We start from the raw sequence: 19,737 nt of genomic DNA on the forward strand, positions 1-19,737 counted from the left end.
TTTTAAAGATTGGCCCTGAGCTAACATCTATGGCCAATCTCGGCAATTGTTTTTTTTTCTTCTTCTTCTCCCCAAAGTCCCCCAGTACATAGTTGTATATTCTAGTTGTGGGTCCTTCTAGTTGTGGCATGTGGGACACCCCTTCAACGTGGCTTGATGAGCGGTGCCATGTCTGTGCTCAGGATCCGAACCGGCAAAACCCCAGGCCACCAAAGCGGAGTGCGTGAACTCAAACACTCAGTCATGGGGCTAGCCCCTCTTGATTTTAAAATACAATCATGCATCACTTAATGATGAGGATACATTCCAAGAAATTCGTCCTTAGACGATTTTGTCATTGTGTGACAATGACAGAATGATATGACACACCTAGGCTCTGGGGAAATCCTATTGCTCCCCGGCTACAACCCTGGCAGCATGTTACCGTGTTGAATACTGTAGGCAATTGTAACACCATGGTAAGTATTTGTGTATCGAAACAGAAAAGGTACAGTAAAAATATGGTATAAAAAATAAAAAATGGTACATCTGTCTGGGCAGTTGCCATGAATAGAGCTTGGAGGACCGGAAGGTGTGGGTGAGTCAGTGAGTGAGTGGCGAGTGAACGTGAAGATGTAGGACGTCACTGTCACTACTGTAGACTCATAAACACTGTGCACTTAGGTGACACGAAATTTATGAAAAACGTTTTTCCTTCTTCAGTAATAAATTAACCTTAATTTACTGTAACTTTTTTACTTTATAAACATGAACTTTCTTAACTTTTTGACTCATAATAACATTTAGCTTAAAACACAAACACATTGTACAGCTGTACAAAAATATTTTTCTTCTTTATAGCCCTATTCTATAAGCCTTTTTCTATTTTGAAAATTTTAAATTTTTTTTACTTTTTAAACTTTTTTGTTAAAAACTAAGGCAGAAATACACACATCAGCCCAGGCCTGCACAGGTCAGGATCATCAATATCACTGTCTTCCACCTCCACATCTTATTTCCTTAGTAGGTCTTCAGGAGCCATACCATGCATGCAGCTGTCATCTCCTACGAGAACAATGTCTTCTTCTGCAATACCTCTTGAAGGACCTGCCTGAGGCTCTTCTTGAGAAGGTGTCACTCTTTTCGAGAAATATGTCCATGGTGGTTTGCTTGGTTTGTTTTTTTCATCATAAGTTTGCTTGTAAGCAGATAATTCACCATGAACATTCCTCTCTATTAGTGAAAACTTTTTCAGTGGGGGAGTCCATGTTATGAAACTTTTTTTTTTTTTGCTGATGAAGATTCACCTTGTGCTAACATCCATTGCCAATCTTCCTCTGTTTTTCCTTTTTATGTGAGCTGCCATGACAGCATGGCCACTAACAGATGAGTGGTGTAAGTCCATACTGGGGAACTGAACCCTGGCCGCTGAAGTGGAGCATGCTGAACTTAATCAGTAGCTCACCTGGGCTAGTCCTGTTTTCAAACTTTTTAAGAGCTTGTTGAGGTTGCAAAAACTTCTGCTAAATGCTTCACTGAGAATTTCCTTGGGGGTTCTTCTTTTTCTTCTCCTGCAGTTTCCTTTTCTCTTGTTTGTTAACACCAGCATTGACATGAACACATGAGTAATGCCTTGCCCTATGACCTTACAATGGCTATGGTGAAACTGGGCAATACGAATTCTTCAGCTCCATTATAATCTCATGGGATCACTGTCATATATGTGGCCCAGCATTGACTGAAACGTCATTATGTGGTGCGTGACTGTATCAGCAACAAATTAAATTAAAAAACAAAAGACTTAAACATGGTGTGAGTCTGAGGATTGCTAGTCTAACACTCTCTGATTTAGAGTTTCAGAATCACAGAGCTTGGATGGAAGTTGAGATTATCTGGTATACTCTTTTTTTTACACATGGGGAAACTGAGGCTCAGAATGGGGAAGGGGCTCACTGAGGTTATAGAATCAGCCAGTGAGAGTTCATGACTTGAACACGGTCTAAGCACTCATGACCATTCAGTCTTTTTATCCTTTGTGCCTATCATGGCCACTGGCGCTCAACAGTATCTGCAGAATTAATGAGGGCATGAAGGATCAGTCTCATGAATGGAGGGCTCATGTGTCTCCTGAGTTTTCACTGGAGAGCAACAAGAGTGAGCTGTACTGTATTTTGACATATGAATAAGGTGGTTTTCTTTGCTGGTAATCTCGTGTGGTTCATCTCAGAGGAGTGATGTGTAGAAAAAACAGATCAACAGTCATCAGGAGGGAGCACTGAGCTTACTCACAGCTCTTATGGATACACAGTCCCCCACATCGTGTAGAAATCCCCTCTCCTTTTCCATCCTCTCCCCTCACTTTGATCCTGCTCCAGGGCCTCCCTCCTCAATCCACCTTAGAAACTTCCTTCAGCCCCTGGCTGCCCGAACTTTCTTTTCTCCTCCCCATCCTCCCTCTTAGCCTTCCCAGCACTCCATCATGCAGACGGTCTGAATATGAATTTCATAGGCTGGTCTGAATTTTGCCCCTGTCAGATTCTCTCCTATTCTCCAGATGGTTTAACCAAAGCCCAGAGAAGGGAACCAGGAAGATGAAGTTTTTGGGGTGTGAGGGATGGAGGGTGAGTGGAGAAGTTCAGACGTTCAAGATTAAAATTGGGCGGCAGCTAGGGGATTGGGGTGAGCTTGAGTGGGTGCGGCTGTAAACGTGTTCAAATCCTCCGTTTTTCATATCTATACACTTCCAGTTCTCCATTCTCCCAGTAAGTCGGGGAGCATATGGGTGCACAGAGAGGGGTGACCTCTCACTGTAAGGATGGAAGACTGGCCCCCCCCCCCAAAAAAAAAAAAACCCATGCCCTGAAGAACTTTCGACTTTCTGAAAACAAAGCAATCCAAAACAGGTGTTCACGCCAAGGTTTTGCTAAACTTGCAAAAATAGAATGAGGAAGGCTGCCAGGGAAAAGGTTATTCTGTTCCAAGCTAGTGAAGTTCTGTTTGGAAACTGTAACGAGGTCCTCCGCGCAGCCCGTGGGCGCGTCAGAGCGCCCTCTTCCGGGGCTGTGCGCTGCGGCCGCCGGGAGTCAGCGGCTGTGACCTGTTTGCTTTTTAAAGCAGATGAATCTTGTTTATTTTGGAAGTAGATGCCTTACGAATTTTTATTTACTTAAAAATACATATTGGATACCACTTTAACATTTTTCTTCTACCCTTTATTTTAAATGAAGCGTCATCTTGCCAGTCTTGGTTTTTGTCCACCACGGAGGGATTAGGTTGGCAAAAGATTACTGTCTGTGCTGTTCCTCTCTTCAGAGTTTAAATGTAGCTCCTGGGAATCATTTAGGTTAAAAAAAAAAAAAGCGTGTCGGGTTGACAAGTCCCCACCATGTGCAGCAGATGCTGCGGTCAGTGCTGGAGCATGGTGAGACTGGGAAGCCAGACTCAAAGCGAATAAATCAGCTACAAGCCGAGGAAAGTGCCCAGCAGAGGCAGGAACAGAGGCTTGTGTAACGGGACAGTGAGGGGCTCTGCTGGGCATGTGAGCGAGGGGAGAACAAGGTCAGGCACGGACAGTGAGGGCTGAATAAAAGCTAATATTCACTGAGTCTGCACTGAGCATGAGGCCCTGAGGCCCAAAGCCGAGGTCCGAGAGAGTGGAACATGCAGCACAGGTATCGGAGGTGGTTTCGGGGTCCATGTTTGCCACGCTGGCGTCCCTAGCTGGATATCGGCTGGCATCCATGCTTAAAGTTCTAGTCTCTGAGGGGTGATCATCTTTGCTAGAGAGGTGAAACCTCTCATCTGCTTCTCCTCCTTCCAGCATGTTCTAGAACTCCCACTCAACCAGCCAGAGCTTGTTCTCCAGTCCCTTCCACCCTATAGCTTCCATCCCTTGCCCCACCCATCCTCAGAGTCCTCATCTCCCCCACCCTCAGCTCTTACTCCCCTCCAACTTAATCCTGCTCTCATCTTACATTTCCTCCAGCCTTGCAAGGGGAGCCCTGAGTCCGCTTCCCAGGCTGCACCCATGTCCCATTCCCCAGGGCTCCCTCTGCAGTGACACTCATTTTTCCTGTATCCCTCACCCAGCTCCCCTCTGTCAATTTCAGACCTGCCAACTACCAGTTTCCATCACTTCCCGCTCCTCCTCCTGCCCAGGTTTTCCCTCCAAGACCTCCCTTCTTTCCGATTCTCCAGGTTGGGTCCACTGCTCCTCACCCATCCCCATTACCTTCCTGCCTGCTCCTGTCCCTAGGGGCTTGGAGACCCAACCCTAGATGCCCCTCTTTCTGCCCTCAAACTCTTAGAGCCGCAGGCCTTCCCATCATGGGCATGTGTCTTTTAAATTTTTTTTCCAAATCTGCTTATTTCCTTAAAAAAACCATTTCCATTGAAAAAGTGACTGATTTTTTTAAATGCTGAGTAAATAGTAGAACAGTTGGTAGGTGGTGTTAGCAATGATGGTGGACATTTAGGAAGCACTGCATTTTTCCCATTCATCCTTACAGTAGCCCCATGAAGTTCAGGTGTGGACTGGTTATTATCCCTACTGGGCAAAGTGGGCCCCATCCGGCCTTCGTGAGGAATTCCACAATATCATGTGATGTATTTTAAGGAATCGACTTTATGGGAGAAAGGGCAAACTTACATCATCCCACCATCCCACTGAGTCTGGGTGCAGCCTCTCCCCCGGAGGGTGGGGTGAAGATGGCTCCCTGGAGCTGGCTTGTTGTCTTGGCAACCCAGAATGAGGTCCCGGGGTTGCCTTTGGCAATTGTGCTCATTGAACCATGACCCCTATTTTATAGATGCAGAAACAGCCTAGAAAAATTAAATGATTTGTCCAAGTTACACACCAATTCCAGGGCCTGAATTCAAAACCAGCCTGCTATTTTATACTGTGAGGAAAGAAGGATATTTTACAAAGCAACAAGGAAGGGAAGATATCTGCTCTTTGGCCTCACTTCTCATCTCCGGGCAGGAAGGTGATGTTCTGTGAGGAGCACCTGTGAGGTGTGTTCTGTGAGGTGATGTTGAGTTTTGAACCTTCCTCCTTCAGGCACTGGCCCCCCTCACCGGGGCTGATTGGCAGGTTGGAATGTGTAAGAGCCACTGCCAAGCATCTTCTTTGCTAACTGTAAGAAGATTTAGCAGGAGCCTTGCCGTGCCTCACCGTCCATGCCAGAGAATCAGTAAACCAAATTAAAGATGACTTCAATATTTTATAATTTAAAATGCTTTATAATCAGTGGCAATGGTTTATGATAGAGGTATCTACAGAATTTTTGAGATCTTGTACATAAACCTCAAGAGAAAAATAGGAGCTGTTTCTTTAATTCTTACCCTACAATTTTTAAAAAACTCTTTAATATTCCATTCAACTCTTTCTTGCTGGTTCTGAAAAATGTGTAGCCATAAATATGCAGGATGTAGAAAGCTGACTTTTCCTATATCTAATAAAAACCTTGGGGAGTAATTGAAATAACTTGGGGCGTGTGGTCAGGTTACATGCTGCATATTAAAAGAAAATCCAGAGTGAGGAAAAGCAAGAGGAACTAGGAAGAAGGGCCAGAGAATAAAACCAGAACATTGAATTATGAGTAACTATGAGAAACTTAAAAAAAAAAAAAAACCTTTTAGAATTACATCCTTAGAAGAATAAAGATACATCTTCAGAGAAGTTCTATTAGACAAAATATACACTCTATGTATTTCTAAGGGTTGCAAATTTTAAAAACAGGAAAGAAAGAATCCCCCCCACCCCCCGCCCACATCTATTCATTAGACAAAAATCTGACAGAAGCCCAGGTCTCCATCAAATTTGTACGTGCATGTTTGTTCATGATTAGACTCTCCTCCCATCTTCTTTTTCCCTTTTTATCTCCACAAACTGAATTTTAAAGGAATGCTGTCAAGACAGCATACCACAAAAGGAGAAATATCTACTAAAAAGGGTACTGTTTGGAGTATCTTACTTTGGTCTTTTTGATTTTACAAGAGATTGCTGTATACATTGTGGGTAGAAAGTGATGTTGAGTTGACATGTCTGGGTCTTGTGAGAGAGAGAAACACTGTGTTGTAGGCACACAGAGAGAGCAGCTGATGGTCGGCGGTCCTGGCAGAATCCTATTGCTTTTTCCTCACCCTAACCTGGTACCCTCGGCTCTGGGATGTTGGGTAAGACTTTACTGTTCTTAGATTCAGTTTCTTTCTAGAGTTTTTTTTCCTAAGGTTATTTCTATATAAAAGTAAAATCTTTGGGAAACAGAAAAGTAAAAATAAAAGAAAAAAGCAATCATCCATAATCTATCAAACATAATGATTTTGGCATATTTTCTACCAATCTTCTTATGTACAGCTAGTTTTGTCTTTTATTTTATAAAATACAGTAGATTAAACTCTACTATCCAATTTTATATCCTGATTTTTCTTTTGGAAGCGTTTTGTCCTCCTAAATAAAAATATATGGACTTTTCACCATCATTTTCTAGAGCTGCATAATATTCCACACTGGTGTTTTGTTCTTTGTTTTTTACAGTCTACATTGACAGAGAGCTTTTGACAGCATGAGAGCTGTTTGAATATCTCACTGAAGGAAAAGAGAAAGTACAAAAAGGGGCCAATAGCCACTTTGTGTCTACGATGATTCTCCGCCGGGTTTGATGATAATTTTCCAATGATCTGTTGGTTGTGTTCACATGCAGAGAGGTGAGGCCAATCTCTCTCTGTAGATCATCTCTGATCACAGACTAGTGACTGTATTACCTTTGTTGGTGTTTGAGTAGAGTGAGACAAACTGGGTATGAATTCCAGCTCTGCAACTTGCTATTTCTATGATCTGGGACAAGGTTCTTGGTCTCTCTATGCCTCTGTTTTCTCAGCTGTAACAGTGTGGATATCATTATAATTCCTCAATTCTGAGAAATATATTTTAACACATTTGATATTGGGTTGAGTGCTGCAGTCAATGTGTACAGTGTAATTTTTCCTTCCTTTTTTCTCCCTTAACACTCCCCAGAGTTATTACAATCAGTGGTATCTTGGAACTGAAGAAATATAATAATACTTGCCTTACAGTTTGTTGAAAGGATTAGCTGAAATATTATACATAAAGTGTTCTTAGCAGTGGGTAAGAGCTCAATGAATATCAGCTATTATTTTATTAGTAAAGAAATTATATAGTTCTTGGAATAGAATATTTATTCTGTGTAGAATATATAAGAAATACATTATTTGTAGGTCATATATTTAGGTAAAGCTTGTACTGCCTGGAAAATTCCTCAGCAGTCTTGTTAATTAGAGGTGGCACAGGGATGGCAAATAAGTTTAACTTTATGTGCCAAGTCTAATCTGTCGATGATGACTGTCAGGTGTGCTCTGTTAGGAGCATTTCTTAGGTGGAATCTGAGTGTAGCAGACAAGAGTGCCAAGGTTGATCAGTAATATCTTCCCCAGACTTAGAAAGATGGACTGGCAACACACACATAAAGTGTTTGCCATTTCTGCATTCTGGTGTCACAAAACATTACTTGGAAAATCATTAGGCACTAGCCAGGCCATGGTTTATCAATCAGAAGCTTCACTGCAATCTTGTGGCAATGGACTGCATCTGGGTCCCAGGTGGGAGGTGAGAACCATCCAGGTAAGAAGTAAGCCCAGAAGACACAGATGTCTTGGGAAACATGGGAAGCTGATGGCGACCGGAATGACTTCCAATGCAATTGTCAATGCATTATTAAGAGTTGTTGCAAGAAACAGTCCTACAAAATGATAACACTTTGAAAACTTCCCTTTCCTTAATGCTTTGGGGATTTCACTCACAAACACTTAGCTATTTTTCTTAAAACTCTGACCCCGGTAGAAATGTGGGAAACTGCACTATAGGGGAGAGCAGAGCCTTTGCAATGAATGACTTTGATTTTGCTCAGCACTTGTTCTGCTAATGCTCACTCAGATCTCGCCTCCTGAGCCTTGAGTGCCCTGAACCTTGGCCATTCTAGAACTTTCCTCTTGGATGACTGACCTGCTTCTTGGGTCTATGCCTTGACTGCATCTTGTTCTTGTTCTCTTTTGCTGTGGGTAAGAGGCTCTAAGCCCAGGGCCCCTCTCTCAGAAAGGGCAGTGGTGTTGGAAAGAGAAACAGTCTGTGGTCCTTGTTAGCTAATTCTCAGCTTTTGTGGTACTTATAAAATAAAACCAGTCATTAAAGGCACATTGGTGAAGACTTCGGTGGAAAGCTACATACCATTTTTTGAAATATTCTGGTAGTCCCTGTGATTGCAGCGGTTTCTTTTCCGTAAACGAAGGTAAATAGAGTCTTCTGTAATTCTGAAACAAATATATATGTGTATATTTAATGTCAGGACATTCACATGATGAAGTTGAAAGAATCCTGTTTTTATTATGATTTTTAAAAACGTGGTGAAGACAAACTCAGAAAATCAAATATCTGCAGACATGTTTTCTCCAAACTGTCAATGCATTATTAAGAGTTGTTACAAGAAACAGGCCTACAAAATGGGTTGAGTCAAAGTGGTGAGATCAAACTTTTTTTTAATGAAGACCTCTAGAGTCATCCCTTTCTAATCTTTTCACAAAGAGCTGCTGTACGTCTCTTGAGCAATTGGTCCTCTTTATCAGCTCTGTTGTTTTGAACCTGACCATGTTCCCTTTCTTCTTTCCGTTGCTATGAAGCCATGGCAGATGCTCTAGCTGTTCAGATCCATTTATCCCCTTCGTCCATTTTAATAGAAGTTTTAGTAGGACATATGTCTGCCCAGAATGATGACTGCTTTACTCAGCTTCCCTTGCAGCTAAGAGTGGCACTTCACTAAGTTCTGGACAATGAGATGGAAGTGACAATTTCTAGGAATGTTTCTTAGGAAACAATTGGCAGGTGACTCTTGCTCCTTCTTTGTCCCCTGTCTCCATTCTGCTGCCCACAAGAGGAATGCTACCATCTTGGACTATAGGGGTAAGTTCTATGTGGGAACTGGGGTGAGCTGGAAGGACCCTAGATCCCTGAAGACCAGTGGCATTGAGCTCCCATCTCAGACCTGAACTGCACATCTCTGAACGTTCATGTGTAAGAGAAATAAACTCACGTCTTCTCTTATTTAAACCATCTATATGTTGAGCCTCTCTGCCACTTGTGGCTGAATCTAATACTAATGGACTCAAAGTTTAGAGACAAATTTGTGACCAGTATCCGGCTATAACTGCACATATTTTCAGTCATTTTCTTGGCTCCTCTTTGTCATATCTTTGATTTTCTATCGTCTTTTGCTAAGCTTTAATTTAATTTAAATGTAATTTAATGTTATATTCTCTATACTTTTATAGGCTTCCTAAAATCCTTTTTGAAATAAGACCAGGTATAAAGGAATGAATAATAATTAAACTCAGAAGTATTCACTTACTCCTCAGATGTATCTTCTCTTCATCATAATAACTTCCTATCTCACAACCTTACGTAAATCACCATTTATTTTTAAGTGTTATGTAACTCTCACTGATTGTATTATCGTACTTGCCAACTGCTTGAGTGCTTCAGAAAGGTAAGTGTGTACCAGGTTTGGGCACTTGGAATGTACTAACAGTAATATTCTTTTTGAAGTCTGAGAAAACTAATGATAGTATTTCTTCATAGAAGACCAAGATGTCTGAGCAATAGTTTAAGTATGGAATTTTTGCTTTGTGGTGGAGTTTTGAGGTGAATGATTTATTTTACTTTTTTTTTTTAAAGATTTTATTTTTCCTTTTTCTCCCCAAAGCCGGTTGGTACATAGTTGTGTATTTTAGTTATAGGTGCTTCTAGTTGTGGCATGTGGAATGCCGCCTCAGCATGGCCTGATGAGTGGTGCCATGTTGGCGCCCAGGATTCGAACCGGGGAAATCCTGGGCCACCGAAGCAGCGAGCGTCAACTTAACCACTTGGCCATGGGGCTGGCCCTACTTTACTTTTTAAAATCAAAGCTACCTATGCACATAGTTTAGAAAATCAAATTCATTTTACTTGAGTGATGTTTATTGAACCTTACTATGTTCCAGGCACTGTTCTAGGCACCTGGGTCATATTGGTAAATGAAAAAGACAAAGACTCCTGCCCCTGTATTGTTGACATTCTAGCAGGAAAAAGCACTACATGTCATGAATAAGCAAATTATAGAGGATGATAGAAGGTGATAAGTGCTATGAAAAAAAGAGAAGCAGAGAAACTTGTATTAGAGTGATCAGAGCAAGCCTCACTGAAAAGGTGAACGACTTAAGGTGGTGAGCCTTCTAGAACCAAACAGTTTAGCTATTTATGTCTATAAGGCTTGTAGTGATAAACAGCAATCCCATACTATCCCACACCCCTCCCATTTCTCTGTTCCCAGAGGCAAATAATTTCAACCTTAATTGACTGAGTCTTTGGGTGTTTTCTTCCTTATCTCTAAACAGTATACTTTCAAGGCCACATCTTGATTTTTAGTCTTTGGCATTATCTACTCACTTCCCACTATCTGGATTTAGCTAGTTACAAATGATCTATGATTTCTTTTTCTTCCCTTCACAACTCTTTTATCTCCCTGGAGTTAGTAGCTGTGTCTGGTTTCTTTGCTTAATTATCTAACTATTTATCGTCAATTCACCCTCAAATCTTTTACAGTTGTTTGATCTCCTTTCAATATGCTCCGATGTACCAGATAGTTTATTAATTTCATCTTTTGGTGGAAGTCTCTCCAGGAACTTCTTGACCTGCTTCCTCTCGACTTGTTGTCCTCACCCTGGTGCACAGCAGATATCCTGGGAGCTCCCTTCTTCATCCTCCTGGGGATTCTCTTTACCTCTTTCAGGCTTGTTAGACCTCCTATATCCTGGAAGACCACATTTTTCTTGTTTTTGATGGGGAATACTTTTAAATAAATTTTGAAGGCTGTGTGGGAAGTCACTTTTTTTTAGCATGTGTATATCTGAAAATCTTTTTATTTTTTGACTTGGTGAGGTGTAATGTGGTGAGGTGTTGCTGGTGAGGTGTAAAATGGGCCCAGAAACACAGTTTGCACTATAATTAGAAACATAAAGAGGGTTAATAGGACTTGTTAAGGAAAAACTTCAACTAGAGAAGTAGCAGTGTTCATTTGGTCTCTTAACTCTCATTATTTCAAAGAGATGTCTTAGAGAGGAAAAAGCTAGACTAGACACATCCAGGACACCCTACATATTTTTAAGGAAAGTGGGTTCTGGTACTTATAAGTCACTGTGTAATAATAATAATAGATTTCTGGTATAAGCAATCATTTTGTTAAACAAGAGGAGTCTCAAACATGAGGAATCAACTTCTTGCTCAGCTACACATAGGAAGGAGGAAATGAGCCTCTAGGATCATCAGACTTTGCCTCTCGTTGACTGATATGGTGGGTTAAAGATGGCCTCATTATCTTTGACACCCCTACCCTTAAATCTTGGCTGTCCTGTGACTTCTTTGACCAATAGGGTATGGTGGAAGTGACCCAATGCTAGTTCTGGCCTTGCTTTTGACATACCTGGCAACTTTGGTCTCTTGGGGCCCTGATCCATCATGAAAGAAGTCTGACTACCTTGCTGGAGACGCTATGTATAAAGGCCCTGCCACAGAAGCACCCAAAATGCCCTTCAATAGGTGAATGGATAAACAAACTGTGGTACATCCATACAATGGGTTGTTATTCAGCAATGAAAGGAAATCAGCTATCAATCTGTGAAAAGACATACAAGAACCTTAAATACATATTCCTAAGTGAAAAAAGCCAATCTGAGAAGGCTACATACTGTGTGATTCTAACTATATGGCATTCTAGAAAAGTCAAAACCATGGAGACGGCAAAAAGATCAGTGGTTTCTAGGAGTTTGAGGAGGCGGCAGGGGGCATGGTGGGGGGATTAATAAGTGGAGTACAGAAGGCTTTTAGGGCAGTGAAACTAATCTGTATGATACTAAAACGGTAGATACATGTCATTACGCATTTTCAAAACCCATAAAATATACAACACAAAGAGTGAACCCTAATGTATACTATAGACTTTAGTTAAGAATAATGTATCAATATTGGCTTTTCCTTCATAACAAATGCACCACACTCATGCAAGATGTTAATAATAGGGGAAATCTGGGAGGAGATGAGGGGATACATCGGAACTCTGTAATTTCTGCTCAGTTCTTCGGTAAACCTAAAACTGCTCAAAAGTTAAAGGATGTTAAAAAAAAGGGGCCCCACCCAGAAAGGAAGAGGGACCCAGCTAAACCCACCTTCTAGTCACCCCTTCCCAGGCACCAGTTATGGGAGTGAAGTCATTTTGGACCCTGCAGCCCAGCCACTAGGTGAATACCATCGAATAACCACAGTCAGTGTCACGTGGAGAGGAGGAATTGGCCAGCCAAGCTCTGCCTGAATTCCTGATCCCTCAAATTGTGAGAGAGAATAAAAATCGTTGTTGTTTTAAGCCACTAAATTTTCTAGTACTTTGTGATACAACACTAGATAACCAGAACAGATGGGTATAGAATTCTAGGTTAAAATCATCTTCCCTCAGAAGTTTGAAGGAATTCATCCACTGGCTCTTGCCTCCCAATGTTGTTGTCTGAAGCTGTTCTGTGCCTCGATCCTTTGAAAGCCTATAGTGGCATCTGTTCCAAGTGTTCTGAAATGTCATGATGACAGGCCTGGAGCGGTTCTATTTTCATTCATAGTGTCAGACATTTGTGGACCCTTTCAACCTGGCAATTCATGTCACTCAGTTCTGAGAGATGTTCTCGAGTTATTTCACTGATGATTTCTTCCTTTCTTTTTTTCTTAGAACTTCTTTTCTTAGATCTTAGAACTTTCTTAGAACTTATTTGGATATTGGGTTACCTGGACTGGTCTTCTAAATTTCCTAGTTTTTCTCTCCTATTTTCCATTTCTTTATCTTTTGCTCTATTTTCTGGATGATATCCTCAACATAATCTTTCAACCTTTCCATGAAAATCATCTTATATCACTAGTATAATTTCCAAGTGATCCTTTTTGTTCTCTGAATATTTCTTTAATTTTAGTATGATGTTTTCATTTCATGAATGTAATATCTTTCTTATCTTTTTGAAGATATTAATGTTAGTTATTTTTATAAGTAGGCTGTTAATTAGAGTTAAATACGTTTTTCCCCTTAGAGCATAGTCTCTGCTTTCTTGCAGTTGTATTTCTCTTTGTCTTTGTGTTGTCCTTCACATTCGAGGCTTCTTTCAGATGTCTGGCGATCTTGCATTGTTGGCTTATATTTAAAAGTGTAAACTGGTTGAAAACTCAAAAGCTGATTGGAAAGTCGGCCCCTGGGTGTGGCTTGCTGACTGTGGTCCTCACTGTGGGGTGGGCTCGCTGGGCCTTTCTCAGGGAACTCCTGCTGTTAGTGTCTTTGGGGCTTTCCTCTTGGGCTGTGCAGATTCCCCAGGGAAGGATCCTCTCGTCTCCAGCCAGGCTGCCAGCACTCTGGGGCTGCGAGTGGGTGATCCTCAGCATTCAGCATGTATGTATTTTAGCAAGGTGCTCCTCTCCTCATTAGGTCTGTTGTCTCCCAGTACAGAAGCCCTTGATTTTAGCATCTCCAGAGAACAAACCTCTAGTCTCACACCACAGTAAGGGAGGGGCAGCTGCCCACCTGTGTGGAGTTGGGAAGAGATCTGAAGATCTAACTGCTTCTTCAGCAATCTTTCAACCAATATTTCCGTTTTTAGCCTCATCTCCATTTTTAGAGCTACCATATGCAGCCAATTCTCAAGTCTTTTGGAGGTTCTGCAGTGTAGACTGGGTTGCTTCTTGGCATTTCCTCCTACTAGCTTAGGAGGCAGCTTTCCTGAATAGACTAAGTCAGTTACCACTTATCCTGCTGCTTTCTGGCTTCCAAGATTTTATGGCTGTTGGCTCTTCCTGTTCTCTTTGTGCTTGTGGACAGATTCATTTACTGTCATTTTAGTGTGGTTTCTCAAGGGAGAGAAGTAAATGCTTTGCTCAATCTGCTATCTTACCCAGAAGCCTGAAATGAATACTTTATACACTGCATCATTTACACCCTCTGCCTTGACTACTTTCCTATATCTTGAAAAAGCAGATGGGAAATGGACATTAGATCTGAATTCAATACTCAAATAATTTCACAGTCAATAAAGAGGGGTTGTTTTCCTTTGGGAAAGTAATTTTTACCAATATTTATCCATAAATGTATTTTTGATAATTCTAAAAATGGAGTTTATGTACTGAAATATTGTTTTGCTCATGACCTGCTCATGGAGAACAAATAGTGTGGATATCAATACTATAGATACACTTAGTTGCATCTTTCATTACAAGAATATAGAAATCTTTACCAATAGGCAAATAGTTTCATTAATCTTTCTGACCAGAAATAGTATCTACAATTTTGGGGTAAGGTTTTGTATTAAGCACTGGAAAGTATTTCACATAATCAAAGATACTGTTTTCTTTCATCCCCACCCCAAATACATAATCTGTCTTATAAATTCTAGGAATTGAATTTCTCATGGAGTGCTCAGGAATCCTGAGAAGACAGAGGAATCAATACAATATTTTCAGAAGCCTGTAATACAATATTTGAGATGCCTACAAATTGAGGAAATTGCTTAATAGAAAGTTATCTATGTACAAGGTCACTTGAACTTGAATTAATAGGATAAACTGAGGATACTATGCATAGTAAGGTGAACTGTGATGACTGTTTTGAATCCTTCTCTTGCCCCCCCCCCCCCCTCCCCCCCGCCACCTGTCTCTATTTGGGCTCAAGTTTCTCTGTGCGATCGTTGTTTCTCCCTTTTTCCTCTATGGTGCATCAAAAACCAGTCCAGTGGGCTAGTAGAAGAGGTGATTGCTTCAGTCCTATAATTTGAAGTGTGCAGAGGAGGAGACTTGAAAGTTCTCTTTCCCAGATCTTCCCCAGTGCCTAAGGTATTGGTGTCCTCAACATGGGAAGCCGGCTTGGAAGTATATCATATTAAATTTCGGATTTTATCAGCTCCATCTACTGCAGGGTCCAGAAAGTACAGCCATTTCATGTGAGGACACACAATTTTGATTCTAACACCAAAATTCAAAATAGGTAAATCTCAGACAGAATGCCTCCTAGTTGCTTTTCCCAACGTGGGCTCAGGTAACACCAAAAAACCCACTTTCTCTGAGAGTCTTCTAATGACCCCCCCACCCCCAATCCATTTCACTATGACTGAAAAAAAACAAAACAAAGTAAAATCAAGAAAGAGCCTCAAGAATAATGTAGAAAAATTAAAGGGGTTGACTTAAAACTGAAAAAAGTATCACCTCCTATGATGACTCAAAGCAGAATCTGCTCGGATGGAGGGAACAAAAGTTTCCCAAGGGCTTAGCATGTCAGGTTTTTGGGACCAACCAAGTATGATACCATTCAACCCACAATGACGTATCAGGTCCTGGTGAAGTTTCCAAGGCTATTTTGGATGCTCTCCAAAGGCACCACTAGGGGGCCGGCTGGGTGGTGCAGTGGTTAAGTTTCCACATTCCGCTTCGGCGGCCCTGGGTTCGCCGGTTGGGATCCTGGGTGTGGACATGGCACTACTTGGCAAAAAGCCATGCTGTGGTAGGCGTCCCACGTATAAAGCAGAGGAAGATGGGCATGGATGTTAGCTCAGGGCCAGTCTTTTTCGGCAAAAAGAGGAGGATTGGCAGTAGTTAGCTCAGGGCTAATCTTCCTCAAAAAAAAAAAAAATGGCACCATTAATTAGGGTATAAATTCTGAGGCCCTATGAAGTTGAATTTTAGGGAATAAGTCACACAAAAGACTGGGGCTCGGAAGGCTAGCAGCAGGGTCGGTGAAGGATAAATGGTAACATTTGATGTGAAGGGTTGGGCCAGGGGAGAGGATTAGGGTAAACTTGAATAATTTAGAGACTAGATAGCCTTTATCCAGGGACCTTTACTGCTAGGAAGTTTGAATAAAATGGTGGATAGTTTTCTTTCTGATGTAGATGGAAGTCAGGCCAGCTTGGGGCCAGTGAGATGGATTAAAGAAGTTTTAAAATACCTTCTAGTTCTTTGATACTAGCACATCCCAGAGCCCTGTGTAACCCCTAATTCACTGCATCACAGAACAACCAAGATTTCAGCCTGAGAGAGATAAACATGCAGAACATGACTCATTGTGTATTCGGAGAGACTGGCAATGGGCTAATTATGCAGGGGTGTGTGCAGGGGTGAGGATGACTATAGAGGAGGTCCTAGGAGTTCAGACATGAAAAGATTAGCAAGACAGCAGGATAGATTTGGAATTTGGAGCAGCAAAATAGTACAAGGAAATAGACTTCATAGGCATTGTGTTCAATAATTCATGAGCTGCTGTACTCAGGCAAGGCTTCTTGCCTGCTAGGTTAACATCCCACTAAGACTCCTTCCTCCGCCCTTCTCTGAGCTTGGAGCAGTTAAAACTCTCTCCATCCTGGCTTTTCTCAGTCTCAGGTTTGATTCTAGGCTACTGTACCAGGGTAAATATTAAACTGTGACAAAACTGAGAGATTTAAGGCTGTGGATGCTTATAAATCTGAAAAAATCAGTTGTGACATAGAAGATTGTTTTAATAATCTAAACAGCATTTCTCAAAGGATGCTCTCTGAAACACTAGTTTCTTGAGATGTATCTTATAAAGCACACACACAGATTCTACATAGTTCTGTGGTCAAAGAAGTCTAGAAAATGTTTCACATTATGCTTTGGAGATATACAAAGCTTTTTGGCTTATTAAAAGCTCTGATAAGACTTACACTGAATAAACTTATTTCCCTATATTTAAACCATCATTTCCAAAACTTACTTGACGTAGGAATTTTTTAAGAAACGTGTGTAATACCCGTTTAACATCTTCTGGAACTAGTGTTTCCCAGAAAAGTTTTTGAGGAATATTGATGAATTATCTCTGTGATCTGTATTTGAGCACTGAGATGACCTAAAAATCTCAGGTTCAGTTGGCTACAAGAATTCTACTAGAGAAATCTGGAGGTTGTTCACTTACTTTGACCAATCTAGATTGCAAAAAAATATTATTCTGGGCAAAAATTCACATCGAGGCTTGATTTACCTATTATCAACCAAATTCGCTTGTTAGCAGGTCTCTGCTTTGTTTTATTCTTTCTACTTGGCTGCTGAATTGATAATTTTACTTTAAATTTATTTTCTCCACTTTGTTGACTTGCAGTTGTTTTAACATTTTAATGAACTTTGCTAATTTCTTGTAGAACATTTATTACAGGGCACACCTAAAAGTCCGAGAGCTTAAGTTACACTGGTTTATTTTTATCCACATCACGTCATGCAGCTGGTGATTCAATTTGTGCTGTTTATCCTCCTCCTCCCTTGTCCCTAGCATTTTCCTGGAAATGTTAATTCCTGCAAATCTGATTTGATTTAGGCAATCTGAGAAAATGCAAGGGAAGGAGGTTTGTAGATTATAAAGCACTCTACAAATGTGAAGTGATCTCATTATGAACTTCTTAGTAATTCTTCTATTGAGTACTTATTGTGGGGCCACATAATGTGCCAGGGGCTTGGGCTATGGAGCGAAGTCAAGGCTGATTCCTGCCCCCGAGAGGCTTAGAGTCTGGTATGGGGTGGGTAGAGTGGGGAGACAAGGAGTAGACAGTTATGACAAGTGAGGTGACATTGGTATTGAAGGAACAAAATAGGAGCACAGGAGAAATCACCCAATCAAATGGGGGTTACTGTGAAGAGGCTGTCTAAGGAACTGACCTGTGAGTGGTGGGAGGTGAAGCCTGAATGGAGGGTAACTAGATAAGACAAATATGGGGGTAGATGCCTATGAAAAGATGCTCAAACTCACTAGTAATCATGGGGTTACACATCAAAACAACAATATAATATTTGTGTTAGATTGGAAAAAATTAAGAAGACAGAAAATATCCAATATTGGCAAGGGTGTGGGGAAACAAGTATTCTCATACACTATTTGTGGGAATATGAAGTGGTATATCCCTTTTGGAGGGATTATAAAAAATTAAAAATGTATACATTCTGATCCGGCATTTTTTTCTACAGAAATCTTCACACTTATTTTTAATGAGAACTATAGAATTTTCACTACAGCATTATTGGGAATAATGAGGATTTGGAATGAAGTTGCCTGCCCATCAATAGGAGAATAAAACAACCATACTATGAAATACTACACAGAACTGCACAAGAATGGAAAGTGCTTTAAGGAGTATTGTTAGGGCAAAGCATTAATTTATAGTCTGCTATGCAGAGTATGATGTCATTTATGGGAAAATCCCAACAAAGGGTTTATTTTTTATGTACAAATATACACATGCAATCTCTTATAAAGGGTCTGGACAAAACCATACAAAACTGATAACAAGGCTTTCTTCTGGGAAAGGGAGTGACATCGGGGGAGAGCTTTGACTTCTTACTTTACATATCTCAGTATTTTTTTGTAAAATGAAAATACCTTCATGTTTTGAGTAAATAATTAAAAAATGCAAATTTAAAAGTTAGTAGGGTCAAGGGGAAGTCACTGCAGATGGAGAGACTTGTCAGTACATGGCAGGAAGAGTCCTTTGGCTCAGAGCCACAGTATCTACAGATGGTCCTTCCTGCCCAAGGGCACTGCCTCCAAGCACCTGCATTCCACTCCTTCTCGCCGTCTCTAAGATCTTCTTCCTTCTTTCATCCACCTTTCTCTCTCTTTGGGATCTTCCTATCACTACAAGCATACTGTAGGATTTCTCATCTAAAACTGTCTCCCTGGGGCGGCCTGCTGGCTCAGCAGTTAAGTGTGCATGTTCCACTTTGGCGGCCCGGGGTTCCCCAGTTTGGATCCCGGGTGCAGACATGGCACCGCTTGGCACACCATGCTGGGGTAGGCATCCCACATATAAGGTAGAGGAAGATAGGCATGGATGTTAGCTCAGGGCCAGTCTTCCTCAGCAAAAAGAGGAGGATTGGCAGCAGATGCTAGCTCAGGGCTAATCTTCCTCAAAAAAAAACCCCAAACAAAACAATGTCTCCCTGATCTTTGTTCCCCACCAGCTATCCACCCCATTTCTCTGCTGCCTTTAATAGTAAAACTTGTTAAAGGAGTTGTTTATGCTCACCTGCATTTACTTCATCACCTCCTGAAACCATGCTCTCCAACCCAGCTTCCATCTCCACCCCACTGAAACGTTTCTGGTCAAAGTGTCCCCATGATCACTGCCCTGCACACCAACTGGTCTTTCTCAGCTCTCAACTTCTGTGCCTCTAGCAGCATTTGGCTGCTGGTCACTTCTCCTCTGGAAACACTTTCTTCACTTGGCCTCCAGGATGCTAAATCCTTCCAGTTTTCTCCCTCCTTTGAGGGCTGTTCCTTCTCTGTCTTCTCTTTCCAAACCTCTAAATGTTGGCATCCCCCTGCGTCTGTCCTCAGCCAAATTTCTTTGTCACACTCACTCTCTGGAAGAAAAATTCTCATTTTTTTGCTCTCAGGACTGCTTTACACTCTTAAAATTACTGAGGAACTCAGAGAGCCTGTGTTTATGTGAGTTATAGCTGTCAATATTTATATATTAGAAATTAAAACTTAGAAATTTGAAAGAACATTTAATTATTAATTCAAGATAATAAACTCATTACATGTTAACATAAATAACATTTTTTATGAAAAATATATATTTTTTCCAACACCTCAATTAGTGAGAAAATTGGCATCCTTTTATCATTTTGCAAATCTC

General features: G+C 41.1%; 1 protein-coding gene across 5 annotated transcripts in view; it reads right to left on the minus strand.

Moving 5' to 3' along the window:
- AOAH (acyloxyacyl hydrolase) overlaps positions 1-19,737 on the minus strand; it is a 180,343-nt gene that overhangs the window by 46,402 nt on the left and 114,204 nt on the right. For all 5 annotated transcript variants that reach the window (XM_070511887.1, XM_014840719.3, XM_070511882.1 and 2 more), the window contains one exon: positions 8,225-8,307. In XM_070511887.1, coding sequence (XP_070367988.1) covers positions 8,225-8,307 — 83 coding nt within the window. The remainder of the gene's footprint in view (positions 1-8,224; positions 8,308-19,737) is intronic.

Source organism: Equus asinus, chromosome 1, assembly GCF_041296235.1.
Source record: "Equus asinus isolate D_3611 breed Donkey chromosome 1, EquAss-T2T_v2, whole genome shotgun sequence".
NCBI classification, from domain to species: Eukaryota; Metazoa; Chordata; class Mammalia; order Perissodactyla; family Equidae; genus Equus; species Equus asinus.